Source organism: Fistularia commersonii, chromosome 4, assembly GCF_037954325.1.
Source record: "Fistularia commersonii isolate RoL2024-O1a breed Wild chromosome 4, RoL_Fcom_v1.0, whole genome shotgun sequence".
NCBI lineage: Eukaryota > Metazoa > Chordata > Actinopteri > Syngnathiformes > Fistulariidae > Fistularia > Fistularia commersonii.
This window is the reverse complement of record NC_141287.1, coordinates 20,171,415-20,190,683: the sequence shown is the minus strand read 5'-3', so window position 1 is coordinate 20,190,683 and position 19,269 is coordinate 20,171,415. Positions and strand designations below refer to the sequence as shown.

The 19,269-nt window shown below is 42.7% G+C and overlaps 3 protein-coding genes across 3 annotated transcripts in view; all 3 read left to right on the top strand.

The window, feature by feature from the left end:
• myo10l3 (myosin X, like 3) overlaps window positions 1-6,382 on the top strand; it is a 28,008-nt gene extending 21,626 nt beyond the window's left edge. The window contains exons 23-34 of the mRNA XM_086145901.1: window positions 523-578; window positions 668-810; window positions 894-1,088; window positions 1,367-1,524; window positions 1,938-2,061; window positions 2,848-3,145; window positions 3,226-3,433; window positions 3,529-3,665; window positions 4,182-4,305; window positions 4,387-4,842; window positions 4,924-5,115; window positions 6,190-6,382. Of these exons, the coding sequence (XP_086002027.1) occupies window positions 523-578; window positions 668-810; window positions 894-1,088; window positions 1,367-1,524; window positions 1,938-2,061; window positions 2,848-3,145; window positions 3,226-3,433; window positions 3,529-3,665; window positions 4,182-4,305; window positions 4,387-4,842; window positions 4,924-5,115; window positions 6,190-6,294 (2,196 nt within the window). The 3' untranslated portion in view covers window positions 6,295-6,382. The remainder of the gene's footprint in view (window positions 1-522; window positions 579-667; window positions 811-893; window positions 1,089-1,366; window positions 1,525-1,937; window positions 2,062-2,847; window positions 3,146-3,225; window positions 3,434-3,528; window positions 3,666-4,181; window positions 4,306-4,386; window positions 4,843-4,923; window positions 5,116-6,189) is intronic.
• Window positions 6,383-9,533: 3,151 nt separating this feature from the next.
• pttg1ipb (PTTG1 interacting protein b) lies at window positions 9,534-13,708 on the top strand. Its single transcript, XM_086145903.1, has 7 exons — window positions 9,534-9,955; window positions 10,526-10,581; window positions 10,664-10,772; window positions 11,772-11,874; window positions 12,295-12,360; window positions 12,671-12,717; window positions 13,025-13,708. Exons 1-7 carry the CDS (start codon window positions 9,715-9,717, stop codon window positions 13,066-13,068), a joined length of 666 nt encoding a protein of 221 aa, XP_086002029.1. The 5' UTR covers window positions 9,534-9,714; the 3' UTR covers window positions 13,069-13,708.
• Window positions 13,709-14,700: 992 nt separating this feature from the next.
• sumo3b (small ubiquitin like modifier 3b) lies at window positions 14,701-18,347 on the top strand. The gene is made up of 4 exons (XM_086145900.1): window positions 14,701-14,825; window positions 15,387-15,515; window positions 15,636-15,707; window positions 17,261-18,347. The coding sequence occupies exons 1-4, from the start codon at window positions 14,805-14,807 to the stop codon at window positions 17,324-17,326; spliced, it is 288 nt and encodes a 95-aa protein (XP_086002026.1). The 5' UTR covers window positions 14,701-14,804; the 3' UTR covers window positions 17,327-18,347.
• Window positions 18,348-19,269: the final 922 nt, after the last annotated feature.

Genomic DNA, 19,269 nt, shown 5'->3' with positions numbered 1-19,269 from the left:
ATATTTTTTCATACTTTTGTCCACTCCTTATCTTTCACTTGTTACTTAAGACACTTTATAGTTTATTTGTATTTCTTATTCTCCCTTTTTCTCTTGTTTTTTTATTGATGTTTATACAATTTTTCTAACATTGATTATTATGATTGTCATATTATGTTATTGTGTTCATAACGGTGCAATATTTCATAACAGCTACATGTGCAATATTTTTTCATACTCTTATGCTTTCCTTATCTTTCACTTGTTACTTAAGACACTTTATAGTTTTCACTTACTTAAGACACTTTATAGTTTTCGCTTGTTACTTAAGACACTTTATAGTTTTCACTTGTTACTTAAGACATATAGTTTATACATATAGTTATAGTTTATTTCTATGTCTTATTCTCCCTTTTTCTCTTATTTTTTTACTGTTCATACAATTTTACTGTTTATTATTGTTGTATTTTTCTCGTAACTCTGGCACAACAATTTCCTTCAGGTTAAATAAAGTTGTTCTTATTCTTATTCTCTGTCTCGCAGGGCACCCTGGACGTGGGCTTGATCGACTCCGTTTGCGCGTCGGACAACCCCGACAGGTCAGGATTCGCGACGTCCCCTCGGGTCGGCGTGACCTTCAACCCGTGCGCCGAAGAAGCCCTCGATGTTGACGTGTTCTGTCCTGCAGACCAAACTCCTTCGTGATCATCACCGCCAACCGGGTGATCCACTGCAACACGGACACGCCCGAGGAGATGCACCACTGGATCGGCCTGCTGCAGAAATCCAAAGGAGACTCCAGGGTCGACGGACAGGAGTTCCTCGTCAGAGGTCGGTCGGATCCGAGCCTCGTGACGTCACAAGCATCGGCGCGTTAAAATCCCATTTGTAATGGAAGAATATTTCAATCCCAGGCTGGCTGCATAAAGAAATGAAGTCTGGAGCGAAGAGCACCTCTCTGAAGCTGAAGAAGCGCTGGTTTGTGCTCACCACCAACTCCCTGGACTACTACAAGTCCTCAGAGCGCAGCGCCTCCAAACTGGGAACGCTGGTCCTCAACAGTCTGTGTTCTGTGGTGCAGCCCGACGAGAAGGTCTTCAAGGACACCGGTGAATTCACTCAGCGTCATGCTCCGTCAAATAATGGCCCTTTGTTGAACTCCCGCATTGAATCATATAAATTTCAAATAAAAAAAAAATGTTATCTTCAAAATTGGGCTTATATCGGGAAGCCATAGGGGTAATGCATGATGCGTAGTTTACATACCCTTTTTCCGAATTCCCCCCTCAAACAGTTTGTGAGATTTATTTCCGGCTTCAGTTTTTCCCTGAGGATTCCTTTTCTCTGTCGTCCTACTAAACTGTTTTTGTGCCCTCCCCCACCTCAGGTTACTGGAATATAATCGTCCACGGGCGCAAACACTCCTATCGTCTTTATACCAAAATGCTGAACGAGGCGATGCGGTGGGCAAACGCCATTCAGGGAGTGATAGACAACAAAGTTCCCATTGAAACACCAACGCAACAACTCATCAGGGACATTAAGGTATTCCAGAGTTCGCCCATGTGTTTGTCACCGACACGTGACGAAGTCCACGCTCGCTCCCGTGTCGTCCGTATGTTTGGTAAAATGTTGGTTTCCGTTTTGTTGATATTCGACCGCTCTAACTTTTTTCAGTCACGCAAGTCGTTGCCAGGGACGCACAGAGTAGTAAAGTGAGGTATTAACACTCACCGTGTGTGTCGTGGTCTCCCGTGTGCATCTGTCGCTGTTTCCTTTTTTACGGGTTCCTCTTTTCAGCGACAAAATGCAGTCAGTGCAAATAAATGACTGCATCTTGTGAGCGCCGTCAGCACGGCCGCTTCCTCTGTCGTGTCGAATGCTCCATCTAAACTAGCGAAATGATTTGTAAAGAATGCCAGATCGGGACAATAATCGGGGCATTTCTGTCCCTCCAGGAGAGCAGTTTGAACGTGGAAGCTGTGGAGCAGACGTATTGGCGGAATCCCATCCTCAGATATACCCAGCATCCTTTGCACTCCCCTCTTCTACCTCTGCCTTACGGAGATGTCAGCCTCCACCGTGAGTGTCGTGGCCTTCCGGTTATCAATTCCTGTCAAACATACCGTAATTTCTGGACTATTGAGCGCACCGCAATACGAGCCGCACCGGCTAGCCGATCGCTACCTTGGGCTTCTTCCTGCGCACTAAAACCGAAAAAGTCGTCTTCTTCGGTGTCGGAGTTGAACAGACTCGGTCATTTTATTGGTCCGATGTGACGAGGATGTTTTAGCGACGTAAAGCTCAGTAGCCCCCCCAAATAATATCCATATATTAGCCGCACCATTGTTTAAGTGAAAAAAGTTGCGGCTTATCGTCTGGAAATTACGGTACACAACATACCTGTAATTGAATAAAAATTAGTTTTAAGTATGTTGTTTTCACACATCTAAGTGCAAAACCTAATTTTCCGTGATTCCTGTTCTTGCCATTTTTTCTTTTTGCACAATTTCTAATCACATAAAATGGTTTATTATTCATTTTATAGCAATATCTTGATCATTTGAGAAGTCTCAAAAATAAAAACTAAATTAAAGAATTGCCAAAATTAAAACAAGTAAATGTTTTCAGCGATTACCTTTTAAAGCCCTGATTTGATTTCATTTTTTTTCTTCTTTTTTTTGGTAACAATTATCGCCGATGTCGGCTACGTTCAATCATTTTCACATCTCGTGGGAAAAAAAAACCTTGACATGATGAAGCGTTATTTGAAATATACTTAAGGACATGAACTGAAGAAGGGTGATTTATCACTCTTATCCCCTGATCTGCAATTATAACTCTTATCTGTCGCTTCCACTCCCTCAGTGCAAAAAGAAAAGGGTTACACTAGTTTGCAAGACGAAGCTGTGAAGATTTTCAACTCGCTGCAAGAAATGGAGGCAGTTTCCGACCCGGTGCCGATCATCCAGGGAATCCTGCAGACCTGCCAGGACTTGAGGACGTTACGAGACGAGGTCTACTGTCAGCTGATCAAGCAAACCAATCACGTCCCTCACCCGAATAGTCCCGCCAATCGCGCCCACTGGCATCTCTTGACATGTATGAGCTGCACCTTCCTGCCCAGCCGCGGCATCTTGCGCTACCTCAAGTTTCACCTCAAACGGTGGGTCTCGTTTCGCCGCGTCGACCTTTTTCGACCGCGACTCCCGATTCACCGTCTCGTGGCGCCGGTTTCGTCGGCAGGATAAAGGAGCTGTTCCCCGGCACCGAGATCGAAATGTTCGCCCACTTCATCGGAGAGTCTCTCAAGAAAACCAAGACCAGGGAGTTTGTTCCCTCCCAAGAGGAGATCGTAGCGCTGCTCACGAGACAGGAGATGACCACCACGGTTTACTGTCACGGAGGCGGCTCTTGCAAGATATCCATCAACTCGCACACGACCGCCGGAGAGGTCGGAGAGCCCCGCTCACCTCCGCAAATACGATATTTGATATTTGGCCGTTTCGAGGACCGCTGAGTTTCTGGTTTCTGTCCGACTGTGTGCAGGTGGTGGAGAAGCTGATCAGGGGTCTGGCCATGGAGGACAGCAGAAATATGTTTGCTCTGTTTGAGCACAACAACACCATGGACAGAGCTGTGGAGAGCAGGGTGCTCGTAGCCGACGTGCTGGCTAAGTTCGAAAGGTACGATGTGAAACAGGCGGTATTTCGATTTAATCGTTGTATGCCTGACTGTAAGTGAATTTTATTTGGAATGGTCCAAACACCCGAGTCGCTTTACGTTTAATATTTCTATGATATTGCATAGCATGGTATATCACTGTTCAATTACTATTTTATAGTGTAAACCCGAGGCTTTGGCTTCATAGAGACTAACCCATGTGACATAATGTGCAAAGCAGAAGATTATTTTATCCTGCAGTTAGTCGATCCAAGAGTATGACTTTCTACGCAATGCAATTGCTTTATCTGTTTTCTGCTGTTTTGCGAAAATCGCCGCGGACGTTTTTGTTTCAATCTTCCGAATAGACATACGAACGAAAACAAAAACTCACCGCCGGGCGGAAGACGTCGCGTCTGGTCGCACGAGGACACCCGGCCTACGCAGAAAATTTGACTTTCAGAATCATATGACGACGATTAGGACGGTGAGAGGGGCCCAGTGTGGAGATGACTGAGTGAATATTGTCCTCTCCCCAGGATGGCTGGCAGCGAGGGAGCGGAGGACGACGGCCAGTGGAAGCTCTATTTCAAACTCTACTGCTTCCTGGATGTGGAGAGCATGCCCAAGGAAGGGGTCGAGTTCGCCTTCATGTTCGAACAGGTCCGTTTGGCTCGTGGCGTCACTTCCTACGGGGAGGTTTTTAATCCCATTTTTGAGATTGCGCTGATCTCCGCTCCTCAGGCGCACGAGAGCCTGACCAGGGGCCACTTCCCTGCCCGCGAGGAAACACTGCAACACCTGGCGGCTCTGCGGCTGCAGTTTCTGTTTGGAGATAAAACCCGAGCGTCATGGAATTTGGAAAACGTCTACCCCGTGGGCCGCCTGCGCAACCGCATCCTGCAGTTTACCAAAGCCGGCGGAGCTTCGGGGTCCGGGCAAACCTTGGAGCGCCGGAGGACGAGCTTCCTGGACGGCACTTTGAGGCGCGGGTTGAAAACCGGCTCCATGAAGAAGCAGCGGATGGAGGAGGAGCAGATGCTGGAGATGTGGATCAAGGAGGAGATGTCTGCCACCAGGGCGAGCGTCATGGAGAAGTGGTCCCGCCTCAAAGGGCTGGTCCAGCACCAAGCCATGCTCAAATACATGACAATCATCAAGGAGTGGCCCGGCTACGGATCCACGCTCTTCGACGTCGAGGTCATTTTCATTTACACGTTTTCACAAATTTCACCAAAACACCAAAGCCTGAGATGGGATCTTGTGTTTATGTGCTCGCAGTGCAAAGAGGGCGGCTTCCCCCATGATCTCTGGCTGAGCGTGAGCGCCGAAAACGTGTCCGTTTACAAGCGAGGGGAGCCAAAGCCCCTGGAAACCTTCCCCTATGAGCACATCATCTTCTTCGGCGCCCCGCAGCCCTGCACCTACAAGATCACCGTGGATGAGAGAGAAATGTACTTCGAGACGCCACAGGTACCCGTCTGCTCGTGTTCTCGTTTTGATTCTAGATAAATGTGGGAATAATAGGGAGACTGGCGTGTTTGCCCAGGTTCCCGCGGCTACTCAAGAGTTCTGCTATTCAGAGCGAAAAAACCCTGGTTTGGTTTTGACTCGAGGTGACACTTAAATTCCCCGTCTGACGGAGGCACTGTTTGTAGTGACGACACCTGATTGTTTTGTCCCCAAAAAGTCTGTCTTGTTTTTCTTTCATTTAAGAAAACAAAACCGTAGTCCTTCATTTAGCGCCGGGATTAAGTTCCAAATCCGCAAAGTCGCAACCATACTATTATCTTATTTATACATAAAATAATTGAAATAATATATAAAAACACACTTATAAACAAATACACTGTTGTCTATTCTTATCCTTGTTGTTGTTCACTCTGCTTTCTACTTCTGCTATCTTTTAATTGTCTCTTTTATTTATATTTATACTCGTTTTTATTGATATTGTCATTGTTGCACTGCTGTGACAAAAGGATTTCCCCTATGGGGATCAATAAAGTATGTCTTATCTTATCTTATATTAGAACCGCAAAATGACGTGGTATAGTTAAAGATCCGCGATACAAAATTGGAAAAATACGGATTTTTAATCCGCAATACGATTTTAGATTGTGATTTTTTTGCTATACCACGGGGTTTTTGCAAGTTTATATCGCTGATTCAAAATGTAATAATAATAATAATAATAATAATACATAGGTTTTCTATAGCGCTTTTCATGATACTCAAAGACACTTTACAAGTGAGAGACAATATAACATATATACATATAAACATATAAAATATGCTATACAGAGCGACAGCAATACAGCGGAGGACTACTTTATCATGATTTTCTGTAACCATGTAATGACCTGAGGTAGGCCGCTGAGCACACAGGCTCCGGGATCAGATGATTTTCACCTCACCTCGCTGTAGGCGAAAAAGGTCATTTTTACCTGAAATGCTAGGATGTGATGGAAAAATGGTGAAAGTCTTACTTTGTCCGACTGCCAACGCGCTCAGCATTCGTAATCTCCTTATTTAAAAATGCTTTTCCAGGTCGGCGAGATCACCAAGATCATGAAAGCCTATATCAACATGATTGTGAAGAAACGGTGCAGCGTGAAGTCGGTGTCCAGCTACGGAAGCAACTGGATCAGGTGACTGCCAGGACGGGATGCAGGATTTCCTTTGCAGCAACAGTATACATAGAGGTGACGAGAGGAAAAAAACAAACAAACAAACACCAAAACGTCTCAACTGAGATTTTGACTCTTTTTGTTGGAACAAGGACTTCACAGGAAAAGTCTCTCTCTCTCCCAAGACTCAGAAAAAAAGATGGTATCTTTGCTTTCTGTGGCAAAACAAGGATATTCAAGTATCTCTCCGTCATTTTAAGTTTTGCAATCATTCCAAATTGCTTTCCTCCATGCAGTCTACAAACACGTACACTGATCGTTCTTTGAATTATTTGAGATTTTTTTTCCAAATGTTCTTTTAGCGGATCCGATACTTTTAAAGAAGTATAAGTCGACCGAGTTTGTATGCCATGGTTTTCCACCGTGTAAACCACCTATTGAAATTTTAGACACGCTTTCAGTATTTCTTTGAATCTGACAGTCCAACCTATTAGAAAAGAAAAAAAATCATTTTGGCATAAATTATCAAAATATATTTCTTTTTGAAAGAATGTCGTGGCCCATTTTATGAATGTTCTCCTGAACGGAGATTCCCTCAGGTTAATATATATTTTCTATATATATGATATAACTGTAATTATCCCAGGGAGTTTTCTCCTTTAACTTGCCTTATTTAGGTTTTGGGCGATTTTGAACTGATAGTCTCAGTGCAGATGTGGCCTTTTAGGAGTGTAATGCAAATAAGGCAAAGGGTCGGCGGTGGCTGTCACAAAAGCGCATTCCCATTTTAAATAAAGGAACATTCACCCACAAATAGCGGACTGCAAATATACCGACGAACAGTATAACCACTGCACAGGAGTGTTTTCTTGGAACGACACTCCGGTGGAATTATTTGTGTGTTTTATTTTGCAGCGCGTCCTCAATGACGAGCTTATTTTTCTCGTGTACTACATTAGAGCGATGTCTTGAAAACCGTAGCTTAAACTGACATTGCGTATACATTGTGATTGTGCGTAACAATTGAATTCCTGTTTTCCAGTGTTGTCGAAGGCCACGTAAGGGTAGGGTATTTATTCACTGCGGTGCAAACGGACAAGGGGAACAATCCGAGGAGTTGAGACGAGTGATGTTTGGATAAATGTCGATAGCTGTTTTGCCAATCCTTTGATTTTCTATTATTTGTGCGTTCAGGGACTCAAATTTCCGATTCTGAGACAGCCAAGATGTTTATGTCTTATGAGTGCTCTCAGTTTCATGCCTTGTGTCTGCACATTTGTCAGCATAAAAAAAAAAAAAAAAAAAAAAAAAACTTAGTTCCATAAGTTATCTCTCCAACCAGAGGCCATCTACTCTCATAGGACTCTTGAAATTAACACATATAATTTAACTGTTTTCCTATCAATCTACAGTAAAGGTAATGATAAGGACACGATCCAAGCATATAAGCTTAGTATGTACCTCACACTGCATCGCTGTCTTCCATTATCCTCCGATCGCACTCATGTAGATCTGGTCAGCTGCCGGCGGCCACACCAGAGTCCGAGAACGCCATTGATGGTGACTGTGTCTTCAGATTTCTGATTGTTTTCAAGAAGATGAAAAAAAAAAAAAAAAAAAAAAATCAGAAAATGTTTTATATCGAAATTCAAAGATGCTTTAATAAATTATTGTATTTCAAAGCCTGATATATGTTTTGCTTTTTTCCTTCCAAATTCCTGACGTTGTACTCAAAACATGAACCCCTTTATCTACACATCTGCAGATTTGATATAATAGTCTGTTTTTTAAATTGTCACATTTTTTTTACAATTATTGTTGCGTGTGACGCTCTCTCTGTGAATGGTGCCGTGATAAGTGTATCAAACAAAGCTCTATACATAAATGTGTGTGTGTGTTTGTGTGTGTGTGTGTGTGTGAGGCGGTGTATGTTAGTATACACGCATGTGTGTATGAGCAGCTCATTTACCAAATAAATGGATATTTTTCGAATGCCGGCGATATAAACTTAAGTATATGCAATAAATCCCTTTGGGCCTGTTTTTGATACTTGCCACCTTTTCTGTTTAGGACTCATTTTCTAATAAAGAATAGCAATGCAAAAATATTTCAAAATTCCCTCATTCCACGAGACTTCTAAAGGATTAGAAAAAAAACAAACCTAAAACTATTATTCACATGAAAGGGGTATTTATTGCTATGCGGTGCATAACACTGCACTTGATTTATCTATGAATAACCCTAAGATTGTCCATGAAGTCTATAAATCATGTGAGCTGCATGAGAACCTTGAAAGTCTGCAGGCTGCAAACGCATTTATTCTTTAAATCATCGCACGACGTTGGCCCGGATCCATTAAAATGGCCATGAACTGAAAAGAAAGAAATTTACTCCGCCTTTGTGACACAATTAAACCTTTTAAGTCTGTGTGCTGTGTGACCTCATCGAATGAAGCACAATGAATCGTGGCGGCTCGTATTTTGTTTAAAAAAACATTTAGAGGAAAATCTAGTGAATGAGGTATAAGGAAACTTTTTTTTAGCGTGGATTATTTACCACAGCGGGGTACATTGCATAGTAGTCTTCTTTTTCTTTTCCTTTAGTCTGCTCCCTCCACTGAATGAACCTCCTCCATCTCACGCTATTCTCTGTATCCTCGTCTTTCACGCCAACTAACTTCATGTCCTCTTCCACTCCATCGAGTCTCCCTCGAGTTCTCCAGCCTGGCAGTTCCAACCCCTGCATCCTTCTATCTATATATTCACTCTCCTTCCTCTGTGCACGACCCAACCATCTCCGACCTTCTCTCCAAAACATCTAACATGTGCTGTCCCTCTGATGGACTCATTTCTGATCCTATCCATCCTTGTCACTCCCAAAAAGAACCTCAACATCTTCATCTCTATGACCTCCAGCTCTGCATCCTGTCTTTTCCTCAGTGCCGCTGTTAAAAATGAAATCACATAAGATAAGATAGACCATGATGGGGAAATTCAATTGTCACAGCAGTGTTACAGGCTGGAAAAGTGTGCAAATGACCCAAACGACTCAGTCCGGCCTCTCAGACCTTCTCTCCAAAACATCCAACACTCGCTGTCAGACTGATGGATTCATTCCCGATCCTGTCCGTCCTCTTCACGGCATGGCATGGCTCAGCGGTCGTCCCGCTTCCTCCTAGCCTACCGCCGTGTTGTCGAGCAAAACGCCGAACCCCCAACCGCTCCCCTGGCGCCGTTCCTTCGCTGCCTTCTGCTCATGGTTCACCCGTGATGTGGTCAAATTTCACCGATGTCGTGCTCTATGCATAAGTGAATGTGACACTAAAAGTATTTCAAAGAGAACATCTTCATCTCTGCCACAAGTCTTGTTGTCACTCAGCGTTCTTAAAATCCTCCAACCTTCTGAACCTCCTCATCCTCACGCATAAAGCGTGGTAGTTTCGCACATGCGCAGTAGGAGCCATGGCACTTCCGGACTCCGTGGGTGGAGATGCTTCCCTCCGCAGCTGCTCGATGACACCAGCGGCCCGCCCTCCGCCCCGGAGCCGCGGACAACAGTTGAGACCGTTATTTCCTCCCAGACCCTTCCTCGGCTCATCATGTCTGCTCTCCGCCGTGCTTTTACGGTCATCCTTCTCCTCGGCGGCTTTCTGGCGACGGGGGCCCAGACGCCGGCCCCGGCTCCCGGTAGGTTTCTCCGGTGTTTAGGTCGCATAACTTTGCCTTGTCTGCGGGCAGCAGGTAACTATCTTGGAATCCAGAATCTTCGAGAAGATCTTTCCTCGTCTGATAAGACATCACAGCAACTTTTTAGGAATTAGGAAGTTAGGAGTAACCGTCAAAGAATACGCCCCTCCTTTTTGTTTTATTTTGAAAGAAATAAAGAATCTATGGAGAATCACGAGTGAATTCCCGTGTGATTTTATCTTTAAATCTTTTTAAACTAAAAAAACAAAACAAAACATGGAACCCTGTAGTTCCTAGCTTTGTATAGCATTGTAAATAGCATCGTATAGCATTGTAAAATGTAAGTCAAGTAATAGAGACAAAAAAATAATAATAACAAGGTGTCCCACAAACATGAAATTCTAAAAGAATGAGGAAAATAATAACAATGTAACCTCTGGGGGAAACTATTTTACAGAACTAACTAGATATCTGTTCCTGATAAACAACTTCCATTGTGCTCCGATGCTCCAGTAACAATGTAAATAAAAGAAACTTGCTTACTTGAGATCCATACACTTCTAATTTCAGCGGCCTGTCCCTCCAAATCCAACACCAGCTGCGTCGAATGCCTCCAGAATGTCAGGGTGAGTCCAGTAATACAACCGTCACCCACAGATCGGCGGTGGGAGGGCCGCTGCCATGAGGCTGTGTTTGTGTTTGCTGCAGTGTTTGTGGTGTGCGGCCACGGAGCAGTGCCTGGACTACCCGCTGAAGACCATCCTGCCCCCGAGGAGAGTGTGTCCACTGATAGACGCCCGATGGGGGGTTTGCTGGGGTAAGACGGGGGATGTCAGGTGGAGATACTGATATCTTTATATATGTTGAAACACCTCTGATAAACAAAGCTACTGCTCACACTGTCCAGGTCCTCTTTGGCTCAATGCTTAATAAATGTCACGCAACTCCTCGCGAGTGTTTTAGCAGGTTTTGTGAGGATTTGAGGTGGCTCAGGGGCATCGAAGAGAGAGAAAAGTAAGATATAGCTGTGGCTCAGTTGGTAGTACGGATCTTCCTCGACTGAGAAGGGCAGAGGTTCGATTTCCGGCTTCTCCTGTCTGCGTGCCAAAGTGTCTTCGAACAGTACATGAGATCCCGAGCTGCTCCGGTTCGCGCCTTTGCATGGCAGCTCTGCCGTTACGACTTTGCGAGTGAAATGTAAAGTGCTTCAAAACAACAAGGTGGTGAAAGTGCTACTGCATACAAATAGAGACCATTTATTCCCAGTCCGGAGTATTTGAGTACGTATTTTACAAATATTCTTCGGTTAGTCAGTGCTGAGCATTTTGATCAATTGTTGCAGTTTTGTTATGGACCGATTGACAAGGTTCGTAAATACAAATGAAGTCATTTTCAGGTTTATTTTATTCATGAAAATATGATCTGGATGTAAGTGTGAGTATTGTGGCGTGGCTTTGGCTCAACTGGTAGGACGGGCGTTGATTCCCGACTCCTCCCATTTGCATGCCAAAGTGCTCTTGTGCAAGACACTGAACCACTAGTTGCGGTTCTGGTTAGTGCCTTGCATGGTGGCTCTGCCACCGTCTATGAGCCTGTGAATGTAATCCAGCGTGTAGTGCTGTAAAAGTGGAGGCCGTCATCTGTCAGAGAGAGACAACAGGCTGACCTATTTATTCTAAATGTCATGCTCATCTTTGTTACTTTTCTCAGCTAAAACAAAAGCAACCTATTGTATCCAAAACAACCACATAGCCATAAAAGTGTTAAAACAATTTCAACTGTTCCTTCTGTTCCGTCTTTCTACTTTGGCTTTCAGTGAACTTCCAGATTTTGATCATCACGATTTCAGTGCTGGCCGGCATCGTTTTCATAGCCTTCCTGATTTGTTGCTGCTGTTGCTGCAAGTGTGAGAGAGTCGGGTAAGCGAGTCACGTGAAGGGCAGGCTTCGAAATCCGGTCCAACATGGCAGGGGGGAGAGCGGACAAAACAATAGGCTCCTATTCTGAAAGACTGATACGGCCGTCTCCAAAACCCGGCCAGAATTTGTGACATAGTATTTGAATAAAGCTTTGCTCATAGCTTTATTTCAGTCATTCAATGAACAAATAAATTCATAAACAGATAACTTAATGAAAGTATAGATATGTATAGATACCGAAACACAAAAAAAAGGTGCTTCACTATCTCCTTTGGATTTGAGGTCCAGGTTTGGGAAGTTGTCAGAAAAGGGTAAACTAGCAAAAATAGCATGTATGTTCTATGTTTGTTGCTGTTTGAGGGAATGTAGTTTGATTCATCATTGACGGGTTTTACAACGCGATATTTTTATGCATTCCAGGAAGAGAAGAGAAGATGCAAAGGTGGAACGGCAAAACCGTGCAAGGAATTCCCGTCAGAGAGCGAGGTGAGGGATTTTGGAATCAGACGGTCAATAATTGCATAGATTATCACTGCAGCCTGTGCCGTTTCTCATCGGATGTGGAGAGATTTTGTTTAAGTTCCTTTTTTACAATTTCTTCTGTTTCAAAAAGACCTCAAACAGCTTTAGGCCGAAGTCCCGATACTTGAATGTGAAAGTTTGATATTGACATACTCGTGTTTTTTCTTTGCATTGCTTTATTTCATCTTTTTACAAATATGTAACTTTTATTTCACTGTTAGGCAGGTTTTCTTTCTTAATGCTCAGTTATTTCACTCGTTTTGTCTCTGTGCAGGAGGATGGAGATGCAGCTGAGACATGATGAAATCAGGCAGAAATATGGTGAGTCACATTTTAGTCGTGTTGATCTGAGCAGGCAAACACACACGCGTCATGACATTAACTATGTGGTCACGATAGATGAACTCAAAACATTTTTTCCTGAAGATGGACCACACTTCAGCAGGTACCGTGAACAAAATGAAAAAGAAACCTTATCTTGTATCGCCATCTGCTGGGGAAGAAAATAACATGATTGACTTTTTACTTACCCTCAGTAAAAACCCATTCCTTGAAATTTAAACGTTTAGCATATTGAATTCCACGTTTCTAACACCTCTATTATCTTTTTCTCCATTTTCCTTTTCAGGTCTGTCAAAGGATAATCCGTACTGTCGCATGAACGAAAAATAAGAACAATTCCAGCATTTAAAGACTGTGAAAGAGCTTATTGATGCCGGTAGCATAGAGATACGGCATGCACGTTTTTTTGGTGTGCATGTGTTAAACACAGCATTTATTCGTGCGACCGTGGGTCTGGAGATGCTCTGAAGACGTCGCACAACGTGCACTTTTTCAAAGACGGTCAGTCACTGTGTTGTGTGTCATTACTGTTGAATTAATGTGAATGTCCCTCAATGTATTTGTATTTCATTCACTTCTTTGCATCCTTGTTTTTTTTTTGGTGTTGTTTTTTTTTTAACCATAGTTACCAGTTCTTCTGACTTCACATTGTGAGTTTGTCTAAAGTCAATAGTCTAAACCTTCAAATTGTGCTTTGAATGTAAAACTGCAAAAAGTCAGGGACTGAGTGGCTTCTTCTCTCACCAGCAGCATTTTCATACTAAGTGTAAAACATGCCAATTTACAGATGCCTTAATAACTGTGTTTTTTAAATTTTATCCCCAGTATTCTGGTTAAATACATATGTAATCCTTCTTGAACAGCAGAAATCTCTACTTAAACGCAGAATATTTTCAAAAAAATGTTTCATGGGATTTTATGACTTTCACCGGAATATGACTGTTTGAAAAACTCAAATAAAGAAATCACCAGGAAATCAGCGTCATCTCAGTCTGGCCTTTCCGGCCTTATCTCCAGAACATCTAACGTGTGCTGTCTCTCTGATGGACACATTCCTGATCCTATCCCTCCCCCCCACTCTCAAAGGGAACTTCATCTCTTTTGCCTTCATCCTCTACACCTTTCACTTCATTCTGGTTGATACTCTTTAATCACACACACTTTTTTCCTAACCCTGTTCCAACCTGTTTCTTCACCTCTTTCCCGCACTCTACGCTGTGAATTCTAAAATAGGAAAAAAAGAAAACAGCTATAATCCAAATATTAATTACACAGGCATAGATTATTCTTCTTTTCCTTTCGGCTTTTCCCTTCAGGGGTCGACACAACAAATCAACCTTTTCCATCGCAGCCGATTCTCTGTATCCTCCTCTCTCACTCCAACTAACATCATATCCTCTCTCACTACATCCATCAATCTTCTCGTTGGTTATCCTGTAGGCCTGGCATCTCCAATTCCAGCATCCGTCTACCAATATTCTCACGATCCCTCCTTCGTCCATGACCCAACCATCTCAGTCTGACCTTCTCTCCAAAACATCTAAACACATTGCTGTCCCTCTGATGGACTCACTCTTGATCTTATCCGTCCTCGTCACCTGCAAAGAGAACCTCAGCATCTTCATCTCTGCGACCTCTGGCTCTGCCACCTGTCTTTTCTTCAACACCACTGTCTCCATACAGTCTTACACACCTTTCCTTTCATTCTGGCTGATATTTTTGCATTGGAGTACTACTGGTATTTAAAGGAGAAGAAACGTATTTATTCTAACATCCGCAAACGGGCGATATTCTGCTTCACCTTTTATTGTTTTGCTTCACCTTTTTTTTCACGGGGACGCGCAGATGACTTTGCGCGCTCCCGATTCCACGGCGAAATGGGGGGGAGGGGCGGAGTGGATCACGTGACCGTTTTGGTCGAATTACGTTTTAAATTTCGGTGCGCGCTCCTGCTCCGGACGACAGCGGCAGCCCGCGGGGGAGAAGGCGCAGGAACCACGGCCGTTTTTTTTTTTTAGCTGTTCACCCGCGACGCAAGCGATTATCTCCGAGTGATACGAGCCAGAATGTCCGAAGAGAAGCCAAAGGTCAGTGTTAGCCGTCGTCGTCGCCGGCTTAGACGAAATGTCGCCCTCGCCGCGAGGTGGCAACGACGGCAGTTCCAAGTTAACGTTAGCACTTTAAGCTAGGCTAGCGCTGCTCGCAAGGCTACAGATAGGAAGCCGCATTTGAGCGGATCCGGGGAAAAACAAAGGTGGACCAATTTGCGAATATGTTTGCGCACATCTTCATATTTGCGCCATTCCCCACTCCCTACTATTTCTTGTCACAGGACGCCACTTGTCGCCAGTCCGTAGTTGAAAGTATGCGCTATTTCCAGCCAACCGCACCAGTGAATGAATTATTTTGGAATTGTCGTTTCGTTTGCGCCACTCTGGCTTTCTGCGCCAGTTTGAAAATGGGACTAACGTTAGCTTGCTATGCTAATCATTGCGATGTTTTGGTTGGCCGAGGCTTTGCTCAAGACCAAGCGGGTTGGTCTAATGCTAATTTCGGTCGCTTGTTGAGCAATAGCGGCTAGTTAATGGTTGAATTAACCGGTTGGTCCGGCATGTTGTCGTGTGTGTGTGTGTGTGTATTTGTTTTAGGAGGGCGTCAAAACAGAGAATGACCACATTAACCTCAAAGTAGCTGGTCAAGATGGGTCTGTTGTACAATTCAAAATCAAAAGGCACACTCCCCTCAGCAAACTCATGAAGGCATACTGCGAAAGACAGGTAAGCTGACCCGGGAAAACTGAACCTAACTCTCTCCTCTAGGCTTACCTTGGACACCTTCATAACGTTTCAGTCATATCGCTCATTCAGTGTAAATCTCACTTTCACTTTCTTTCGCAGGGGTTGGCGATCCGTCAGATAAGGTTTAGGTTTGATGGGCAGCCGATCAATGAAACTGATACACCTGCACAGGTGGGGCATTCTTATATTTTCCAACACTTAGTCTTGTTTATTGTCATTCGGTAATCTGTTAACTCTACACATTTAATGACATTTTGTTACCTTGGCTCACAGTGGAGTGGATACATAAACATAGCAAATAAAAATGGCATTCTAAAAATTGTATTCTGAGGTACTTTTCAAGTATTTCATGATCTGTGAAGCTTTTGTACGGATTTTGACACCAGTGCAACCTTGTAGTGGTGAACGCAACTTTGTTTGTTGCGGTCACTTTAATTTTTCACCAGTATGCATAGATCATGATTGCTGTCGATCTCATGAAATTGTAATTCAAGTCCGTAAATAGGTCAGGGAAAGAGAGGATTTCGAAACATTTTTAATGTGTTTTACGTTTTTTAACTGGCTTTAAATTGTTTTGCAAAGCACAACAATTGAATGACTGCCAAATAGCCTGTGATTGATTTGCAGCTTGACAGATGAAGCGTAACTGCTGCTCTGTATGAAATTGAATACATTAGTGATCCCAAACCTCTACAGCAGTGTATCGTATGATATTATTGGAAAAGGATACTGGGCCAATGGTCTTGTTACTTTTCATGATAAACAACTTGTGTACAACACTTAATAGCATCTAGACTGAACGTCCTGTGAATGTGCACCTTGGTCCTAAAGTAGCACACTTATTTATAGTGAGGTATATAATTAAACCTTAAAGTTCAAGGCCAATGGACATTAGTGTAAGCAACTTTGCGTCTCTGTGTGTCTTGGAGGTTTGTCTGGCTATGTAATCCTATCTGCCTGGAGCCATGGATTTATGCCACCTTTATTTTTCTTTGGCATGAGCATGACAAAGTTCGTAAATGAGACACCCCCTCATGAGTCATTTCCTGTTTGGGTGTGTGGGTGGTTTCTACACTGCCCTGCCCTATAAGTGACAGGTGGGAGGTTCCGAGTCTATTCGGTCTAATTGGAGAAATAAGCATCGACATAGTTAATGTTGAATTACCCTGTAACCGCTAGACTTAATATAGAGAGCCTGAGCGATGGTAGTATTTTGCAAATCTACTTGGCATTTTTTATCTTTCATAAAATGTATTTGTTTCCTTCTTAATAGAAATACATCAGCCTAACATTACGATAACCTCACAAAATCCGGACTTGGATCATTCCTGAAATTTAAGAACATGGTTTTAGAACTTTCTAGTCGATATATTTCTGATGTCTTTGAAAATATCATTTTTTTTCCCAGATTTTCCTGCTTTAATAGACCCGCTTTTCAACAAGACTGACATGGGAAATGTTTTCATTTTAAAATGGCCTATTTTAGAGGAAATCTTTAACACGACAGTCCCAAGTGGATTTGATTTCCAACCTGATAAATTGCAGCATTAAGGGATAATATGGATCAAGCTTTAAAATCGAAGTCCAACTTTCTATCTGCTCATGTGATGTTCAGTCCACTGCACACAAGGCAGTGGGACCCCAGAGACCGGCAGGAAGAGTGTACAGTGCACACTAGTGCTACTGAATGATTGTTGATTTCTTTTCACTTTTTTTTCCCCCAGCTGGAGATGGAGGACGAAGACACTATTGATGTATTTCAGCAACAGACAGGAGGAGTCTGTTCTTAAGCGACAGGATTATAGGGGAGAGTTCCACAGATTTTTTTTTTTTTTTTTTTAATTTTTTTCCTTATGGTTTTGTTGTCCTTTCTGCTTGGGTCAGTGTTATGCTTCTCACAATAAGAAAGACAACAGGTTTGTCATTGGGGGGCCAAATCCTAGCTGTGAGATTCAGGATAATGTTTTTTAACATGTTTTATTTGCATGACCAGGTGATTCACTGAGATAGGGACTTTGTCAGACCATATACAGACTGCAATGGGATAAACATTTAACAGTTGCAGTGACCTCCTGCATGTCTCAGTACTAAGAAACTATATGCCAAATTCTTATATTTTATATTTTTAAGATTCTTAGATTATTCTTAGCATTCAAGTTCAGGATATGCTCAACATGTCATTTAATGTAGTGAACAGCTGCGGGGAAGGAGCGGTTATTCTGTCCGGAAGGGAGGTTCTTCTCCTGTAAACACGTTTTTTTTTTTTTGTCTGCATTTTTGCAATAAATAGTGTGCACATTTTAACTTGTTTGTGTGGAGAAAGATTCATATGGATGGAATACCTCAATAGTGTTGCACTCAATGCAGATTTAACTGAATGACAAAGTACAGTTGTGTTCCTGGGCCAAATATGCTAATTGAGTGTTTTTTCATTGTGTAATCAAAAAAAAAAGTAGGTGTTAATGGTGACTGGTTGTAGTCTTCATAACAGTAAGTCTCAGCTCTCTTCCAGTGTAAATCAAGCCCACCCCCTTTAACAACTTTAGAATATAAGATATACGTCGTTCCACAGCCAGATACGATTCTCCATCAGTGTTAAAATATCGAGTCGGATCCGCTTCAGTTTTCTGCTCAAAATTTTATTATTTTTTATAACTTATGCATCGGTAGAAATCTTGTCCACCTTCATTTTTTTAAAGATTGACTTGATGGATTCTGAGGGTGACATTGTCAAATATTCCACAAATTTTTGATTTGTTCTTTAATTTGGTTTCTCTGTACTGTATACAATAAATATAGTTTGATACTCAACTCTGAGCGACATGTTTTCTATGAATTTTTAAAAACACTTGCATGAGACAATGGGTGACTCATTAAAAGGCTCTTCTCCTCGTGCACCTGCGAGGTTCTCTGAATATTCACTGCTTCTAGGGTTGTTGGCACAAAGATAACTTTGGATAATGCTGTAATTAAGATAATCCCCGGGTTTTTTGTTGAAATAAATATTAGAACAATGTCAAATAACTAAAGCTGCCCAGTGAATGCAGGCACTGTTACATGGCCGTTGTGTGCGCTAGGGGGTGCCATAGTGTTATAACCAAAAAGAAGAACTCAGCGTTTATGACTAGTGACACAGTTTTTACTCCAGTCTGGCTTCAGGGAGGCCGCGGCCTTATTACCCTCTTCATTCTGGGTTTGTGTTGCTATACACGGTTTGCTGTCTCATTTTTATTTTTCCCAAGGACATGGCTAAGGCTATCAGACAACTAAGTTGCATGTCCTTGAGGAGATTCAGCTTGAAGATTCCCCTCCCTCCCTGTAAACCAATGCAACCAAGGGAAATGTCCAGAACTCTTGAGCTGTACAGACAAAGCATGTTAGTACTACAAACATTCTCCAAACAATAGGGACCGTACTTGTTGTGTAGAAACCTCTGCTAAAATATCTTAATCATGTGTTGCACTGCTTGAAAATTGACATTGTAATGGTCCATGAGAATTGATGAAATTTCCATAGAGCAGGATCAGTTACTGATTTACATAAGGCCTTTTATTTGGATACACTGACAGATTCTGCTTAAATGATCCATGTTACACCAGTGCGGTCAGATTGAGATGAATATGAGAGGCAGTTCAGTCAATGTTGTCTTTGGGTTTCCCATAAACTACCCTTTTCTGAAGATGGCCAGAATACTGATGGTGAAATGAGAGAACAACCACTCATCAAACTGCAA

Excerpts from the sequence above, each read along its gene's own strand:
- pttg1ipb (XM_086145903.1), top strand. The coding sequence starts at position 9,715 with ATGCGCAGTAGGAGCCATGGCACTTCCGGACTCCGTGGGTGGAGATGC. Across the intron at positions 10,582-10,663 it reads AATGCCTCCAGAATGTCAGG|TGTTTGTGGTGTGCGGCCAC; the intron begins GTGAGTCCAGTA and ends TGTTTGCTGCAG. Across the intron at positions 12,718-13,024 it reads TGAAATCAGGCAGAAATATG|GTCTGTCAAAGGATAATCCG; the intron begins GTGAGTCACATT and ends TTTCCTTTTCAG.
- sumo3b (XM_086145900.1), top strand. The coding sequence starts at position 14,805 with ATGTCCGAAGAGAAGCCAAAG. Across the intron at positions 15,516-15,635 it reads AGGCATACTGCGAAAGACAG|GGGTTGGCGATCCGTCAGAT; the intron begins GTAAGCTGACCC and ends TTTCTTTCGCAG. Across the intron at positions 15,708-17,260 it reads AAACTGATACACCTGCACAG|CTGGAGATGGAGGACGAAGA; the intron begins GTGGGGCATTCT and ends TTTTTCCCCCAG.